The sequence below is a fragment of the Lemur catta genome, chromosome 14 (genome assembly GCF_020740605.2).
Source record: "Lemur catta isolate mLemCat1 chromosome 14, mLemCat1.pri, whole genome shotgun sequence".
NCBI lineage: Eukaryota > Metazoa > Chordata > Mammalia > Primates > Lemuridae > Lemur > Lemur catta.
Genome location: NC_059141.1, coordinates 66,214,952 through 66,222,156, shown reverse-complemented (window position 1 = coordinate 66,222,156; position 7,205 = coordinate 66,214,952). Strand labels below are relative to the sequence as shown.

Genomic DNA, 7,205 nt, shown 5'->3' with positions numbered 1-7,205 from the left:
ACCATTAGCTATCGGGAAGATGAAAATCAAAACCACAGTGTGATACTACTTCACAGAGGATATGAAGTGTTGGCAACATGGGGAGCCTGCCTTTGATGACTGTATATAGCCACCGCCTCACGCGGAAAGCATTCATGTTCTCAGTTATCTCAGATCATTAGACATTAATTACTAAGTGTGTACCAGGTCAGACCCGGTGCTGAAGGGGAGCGGGGACTGGGGCGTGACAGTGGGAGCTTGGGGAAGACTTTTGAGGGCAGGCCACAGGCGCGGGAAGCCCCTCTGGCGCACAAAGCCTTCTACCACACCTTCCGCATCCCTTCCAGACCTTCGCCCAGCACGCTGCAGAAAGCCAACCCATCACCCCGCAGCGCAGCCCGTTCCCGGGCACAGGCTCTAATTCCTGGAACGTTCTTGCTGTGGCGTGCACAACTCCTTCTCTAGGACTCGCAGCCGTCGGTCCCCTCCCTGAGCCATCTCCACACGCGCAGCCTCCCAGCGCCGCCCCAAGCGCGCTGACCTCTCCGGACAGCCCCACACGTCCAGATCTGGGTTTTCCTGTCCTGCTGCCCCTCTGGCTGCCCTGCCTCCCGCCATCCGCTGACAACCCCCAGCGCCCGCCAGCACGCGGCGCAGGTAGCCCCAGCCCAGCCTGTGGAGACACCAGTACCGAGGGAAGCCCTCCGTGTTGCAGGTGCCAGCCTCAGTGTCAGCTCAGGTGTGGCCTCCCCCAGGAAGCCCTCCCGGCTCCCCAGGTGGGCTCCTTCTCCCCCTGCAGGCCCCCAGAGTGCCCCTGCTCTAAGTTACCACAGCGTGGGCAGCAGTCCCGGTCGCGCTGCCTCCCACTCACACTCGGTAAGGACAGGGACTCTGTCCAGTTTTCCAGGGGTCCCTGCAGCCCCAGCGCCTTAAAGGAGCCTGGCCCGGAGGGACGCTGAGGCAGACAGGAAGGGTGAAGGGTGGAAACAAAGAGACTGAGGAAGGGGGAAGGAACGAGGGGGTGGCAGCCAAGGTTGCCCCAGTCCCCCGGCTGCTAGAACAGACTCCAAGCGGAGGAGGCGAGACGCAGGAATAGGTGACCCTGCCCTGTCGGAGGCAAGGCCGGGGGCACGGCCCGCGCGGCGGGGCAGGGGGCGGGGCGGGGCCGGACCGAGGCGGGGGAAGGGGCCGTGCCGGGGCTGGGACCGGGGCGGACCTGGGCGGCCGCAGCCCGCGGAGGGAGGTCGCCTTCGGCGCGGGTCCCAGCCAGTTGCGGACGCGCGGGCTACTGCGCCGAGGTTCCCCGCGCTCGCCACGCCGCGCCGCGCCGCGCCATGCCGTCCTACACGGTCACCGTGGCCACCGGCAGCCAGTGGTTCGCCGGCACCGACGACTACATCTACCTCAGCCTCGTGGGCTCGGCGGGCTGCAGCGAGAAGCACCTGCTAGACAAGCCCTTCTACAACGACTTCGAGCGCGGCGCGGTGAGGGCGCGCGTCCGGGACGGGGCGGGGCGGCAGGCGCCGGGGCGGGGGTCAACCGAGGGTCCGTCGGGGCGGCCGAGAGCGCGCTGGGGGTGCCCAGGCCCCAGGCGGGGCGGGCGGAGCTGGGTGGGGCGCGCCCTGGGCTCCCCCGCTGCGGTGGCCAGGACCCAGGTGAGGAAGGGGGCTCTTCCAGCGTGCGGTCTGCGGGGCGCTTCTTCCCCGGGAGGAGGAGAAGGCGCGAGGCTTCCTCTCCGTTTCACCGGTTGGGACTCCGAGGCTCCGAGAGCCCGCTTCGCCGGGCGAGCGCTGTAGGCTCCATCTCTCGCGCCACTGCCTAGCAGGGCTCCTTCCGCAGGTCCCACGGGGTGGGGCTCCGCTCGCAGAACCCTGAAGCACCGAGAGCACCTAGCTGCGGGGCGGGGGAGAGTGCAGGTAAGGGAGTCACAGGCTTGAGTTCCATCTGGGCTTGACTAGCTCACTCTGTTCCTCTCTGGGCCTTAGTTTCCCCACCTGTAAAATGGAATGTTGGTTTCGTTCTGGTCCATGAGTCATGAGGGAGCCCAGGCCCACCCGTTGGCTCAGAGTGGCTCTTAGCAGATTTCGTCACACCTGGGCAGCTTCATTCTCAGGACAGGCCCCAGAGAAACTTAAAGGGAAGGAACAAGAGAACCCAGGCCTTTCGGAATCCTAGGGGGGGCCCGCTCCCTCTCAGCAGAATGTTCACCAGGGAACACTCCCCCCTAGGGATGAGGACCCTGTGGAGGAAGAGGAGGGACAAGAAAGTCCTTCTCCTCACTAGGGACCCTGGAGCCTGGGAATTCAGGGATTAAAGGCAAACCAGGTTTATTGTACCTCTCACCTGTAGTGCCAGGCACTGTGTGTGGCCATGCGCAGGTGGCCTCATTTGGAAGGCGGCTCCTGAAGCTGGCCTGGGCCTCAATTCCAGCTCCATGACTCTCCTGAGGATGGGCAGGTCCGAGTTCTCGTTGAGCACCTGCTGCATACGAAGCGCTCAGTAAATGACTCTGACGGTAGTCCCAGACGCACTGCCAGTGCCCAGGGAATATCAGTTTCCTTCTACCGCTTCCAGCTCCTGCACTGGACCGGAAAGACTTAGACTTTACCAAGCTACCTTCCCGCCATTTAGTTTATTATTAGGTCACACCATATGAAATTGCTCATAATTGACTATTTTTGATGAACACAACTGGAAATTTCATATTTCAATTGAATATGTTTTAAATAAAATTCGTGAAGTGTGTTTTAGGTCTACAAAGCCTAAAGTAAGTAAATCATAGCTTGCTCCTCTGGATTGGAAACTCCAAGTGGGCTTGCTTTCTCCCCAGGAGCCTGAGAACCTTGCTGTAATCTGACTTGGCACTTAGCCAAGTCCAGCCCACTATTAACGTGGCTTGAGCTCCCTGCAAGAAGTGTTAGGTATTGTGTATAAGAGTGACCTTCTATTGCTTGGTTTCCCCCACCGGGGAACTGCCCTGAGGGAGGGGAGGAGGCTGGTGCAGTGGAGCTAATGTGTCATCCACGTGGGATGATGAGACCCTCTGCCATTTCGGAAGCACCTTCATTTATTTCCATTATTTTATGGATTCCGCCAACACCTAGGGGGAAGGTACAGACTATGTGGCCTTTATAAGTGCCCCCTCCCATCTCCTCTACACTCCCCAAGGTTCTGTTTTAAAGCACAGGCTTTTGGTGTGCTCAGGCTGTGCAGCGCAGGGCACCTCATGTGTGGTTTCTCCGAGGAGTAGGCGCAGTGATAATGGGGTCTCGTAGCAAGAGTGAAAGCTCTGCTCTGTTCATTGTTGCCCCACCCTGAAAAGTCATTCAAACGAGACTGGATTAAACACCTCAGTCAGAATCCCAGAAGCAAATTTCAGGAGAGATTTGCATGTCCCATTTCCACTGGGTTGAGAGAGCAGCCATGCAGGAGGGGCTGCTGCGCTGTTGGGAACCAGCTGGGTCCACAACCTCTTGGATAAAATCGGTTTTTGAGAAAGTTCCTGTTGATGCAAAGTTACTCCACACTTTGTCGTCTTGCACAGCCCAGAGCTACTTCCTTATTCTCTAGCCAGGACGTCTTTAAAGACAATCCATCCCTTTTGGGTAAAGGTAAAAGAGAAACCTTAGAGGAAGTACTTGCTGAGAAGGCAAGGCAATCCCATTTTGCTGGGGGAAATGTTACAATCCTTGTCTTTAACAACAGTAACAATAATAACAAAAAAGGCAATTTCCATGCAACCAATTCAGTCATTTCCAGATCACTGACAGGTCAACAACCCTCTTTCCCCCATGCACAATTCACTCAAATAACCGACAGGACTGATTTTTTTCCCACAGTAAACCGAGTTACAAATCCCTGATTATTCTCATCAGAATTCTGCATAGTGATTAAGGTCAAGACTGGGAATTGTCAATGGAAAAGAAGCCAAACTCTGTAAAACAATTTTAAAGAGATTTATTCTGAGCCAAATTTGAGGACCATGACCCAGAGCCATGCCCAAGAGGCCTTGAGCAAGTGGGACTGGCTGTGGCTGGGTCACAGTTTGGTTTTTTTTTTTTTTTTTTTTTTTTTTTTTTTTTTTTTTTTTTTTTTTGAGACAGAGTCTCACTTTGTTACCCGGGCTAGAGTGAGTGCCGTGGCATCAGCCTAGCTCACAGCAACCTCAAACTCCTGGGCTTAAGCGATCCTACTGCCTCAGCCTCCCGAGTAGCTGGGACTACAGGCATGAGCCACCATGCCCGGCTAATTTTTTTGTATATATATTTTTAGTTGGCCAGATAATTTCTTTCTATTTTTAGTAGAGACGGGGTCTCACTCTTGCTCAGGCTGGTCTCGAACTCCTGACCTCGAGCGATCCACCCGCCTCGGCCTCCCAGAGCTAGGATTACAGGCGTGAGCCACCGCGCCCGGCCCACAGTTTGGTTTTATACATTTCAGGGAGACGGGTTACAGATGAAGTCATAAATCAATACGTGACAGGCATACATTGGTTTGGCCTGAAAATTCTTGAAGTGGGGGCTTACAGGTTATAGGTGGGTTTAAAGATTCTTTGACTTGTAATTGGTTAAAGACATGAAGCTATGTCTAAAGGCTTGGAAGGTTTTAACATAAGGAGCTGTTTATCAGAGAGATAAGCCACCAGACATATTTGTTGTGTAAATTGAGGACCTGCAGGTTTGTCTTGCGTACCCTAGGCCTGTTAATGGGTTACAAAGGATGTCTCCAAGGAGGGAGGGGGCATGATGAGGCATGTCTGACCGCCCTCCTCCTGGCAGGCAATTTAGTTTTAGGATATCCCCTTGTCCAAGAGGGGGTCCATTCAGTCAGCCTGTGGGGGGTGAGCCTTAAGATTTTATCTTAGTTCACAGAGTCGGGATTCTCCTGTAAATGGTCAAACCTTCACTGGGAAAGCCCAGATCATACACCAAGTAGCCTTATTTCCAGAGGTTGACCCAACTCTAGGCAAATTTGACAAATTCATTTGTTTCTTTGACTCTGTAAATTTAAAGTAATTCAGGTTGGATGGGATGACTTTAACAATCTGAAGATTTCTGGGAAAACCTAGTTGGCCCATTTCATTGCTTAATGGTACTTTAAAGAAAGCTAAGGGCAATAGGCTGATGGTTCTTGAATACATTCTAAGCGGAAACAAGTCTGGTACAATACATGCTTTTAAAATATAGTCAGTGGATATTCTTTATATATTTATGAAGAATATATTCCAGAGAATGGGAATGAGAATATATTAGTGGGGAATAAACCTTTCTTCCTTATGACTCTCAATTTCTCTGTCTCCTAGTGTTCTCTGTGTCCCATCTCTTCCCGACATTCTGCTCCCTCTGCCCCCTCTGCCCTCAAGTTCCCCCATTTCTACTCTCTGCCAGAAGCTCGCCCCCTCCCTTCTTTTCTGTTCCAATTTCTCCTTCCTGCTCTGTCTTCCAGCCACCCCCAGGGTCCCCTTCCCTGCTCCTTCAATCCCCATCCCTCTGCCCCACGTTTTCCATCTTTCTGCCCCTTGATCCCTCTAACCACTTCCCCCTTCTCCTTCAAATGGAAACTGCCCAACTAACACTTTGCTGGAATATTCATAAGCTTTAAAACCATATATCCAATAAAGAGTTGGAAGCAGCAAGTGAAATGAGCCAGCTGGCCCTTGGTGAAATGAGGCAGGTGGATTGCATGCTTCCCGGTCTCTCTCCAGCATCTCAACTGCCTCATTAGCCACCTTTGTCCCCAGGACACTATGTCCAGCCTTCCTCCTCCCCCATGTGTTACCCACATCAGGGATCTTGCTCTCCCAGTTCCCCTCGCCTGAAATGCCCTTCTCCCCACTCACCTCAGAAATCTGACCCGCTCCCAAAAGCTGCCTCAAATACCATCTCTGCTAAGAAGCTTCTCCATGTCCTTCCCTGCCACTCCACATTACCCCCTGCGCTCCATCAAGGACATGAACCAGGGCTCAAAGCTGGGTCTTACAGCTCCTAGTTCAGGGCTTTTCCCAAGACATGGCCATGGAGAACAGTGGGAGGAACCGAGGCTTGGCCGTCACCCAGGCATGACTTCTAATCATGGGGCCACACATTGTTCACTAGCACAGAAGCTGCCTGACCTCTCTGGGCCTCAGTTTCCATCTGTAAAATGGGATAATCACTCAGCCAGTCACATGTACAGTGCTCACTGAAGGCCAGCTGTGGGCCATCCACTGTTTTTATAACCACTCTGCCCACCAGGCAGAATTCAATGTGTCACATGAGAATTTAGTGTGTCACAGCAAATAGATAACAAATACAGCATCAGCGCAGTGTACCTGGCCCACAGAGAGGAGGGAGGAAGGTCAGCATCTTAAAGTTCCACATAACTTCCTAAGACCTTATTTTGATGTTTGACACATGTGGCCCTGATCTTCCTGGAGGGAGGCCTTTCTCCATCCTCTGTGATTCTTCTAGTAGTTGCTCCCTGGGATGCCAGAGCCACAGCCACCAGGCTTTGTCCCTAAGACTTCCTGAACTGGGTCCAGGCTAAACCCCTCGGCACTTTGTTCACCACCGGTCACATTCAGGCCTGAAGTCAGGGCTAGCAAAGGCCCTGGGCCGGCCAGAGACAAGCCAGACTGCAGGCCTGTCCTGCTGCCCTCGCGGAAGACCTCCTCAGGTGGCATGTTGAGTCCCTGGGAATCTCCCATCCAAGTACTAACCAGGCCCGACCCTGCTTAGCTTCCGAGATCAGACAATCGGGCACGTTCAGGGTGGTATGATCATAGGCAGAGTCCCTGGAAATCTATCTAGTGATTTCACTGCAGGTGAAACTCCAGGGCTCTCCACCAGGGTGCCTGCAGGCATGGGTGGGAAGGGGTCCTGGGGTGTCCCATTCTCCTGTGACTATACCTCAGGTGTGCCGAAGAGTCACCCCATTGTCCCCTCTCTCAGAGAAGCTATTCAGTCACTTCCTTGTGGGTCACACCCCCAGCTGGACATCTGGCCCTCCGCCTAGGACTCACCTGTCCTGGAGCACCTCCTTGGCCCCATCTCTCGTCCCTTTATTCCAAGATGCTGGCTCCTCCCTCCTGTGAGAGTGTCCCCCTCAGGTCCTGGTGGTACCTGTTACTTTGGAGTGTACTCACCCCAGCCTTCTTGGCATCTCCAGCCCCTCAGAGCCACAGGCGAGCCACTTCCCCTGCAGCAGCCCTGCTCAGGCCAGCCTGGGCCTCCAGCAGCCGCCCCTGG

General features: G+C 54.2%; 1 protein-coding gene across 1 annotated transcript in view; it reads left to right on the top strand.

Moving 5' to 3' along the window:
* The first annotated feature begins 1,201 nt into the window (after nt 1-1,201).
* Nucleotides 1,202-7,205, top strand: part of ALOX5 (arachidonate 5-lipoxygenase) — a 47,544-nt gene continuing 41,540 nt past the window's right edge. The window contains exon 1 of the mRNA XM_045568405.1: nt 1,202-1,463. Within this exon, the coding sequence (XP_045424361.1) occupies nt 1,314-1,463 (150 nt within the window). The 5' untranslated portion in view covers nt 1,202-1,313. The remainder of the gene's footprint in view (nt 1,464-7,205) is intronic.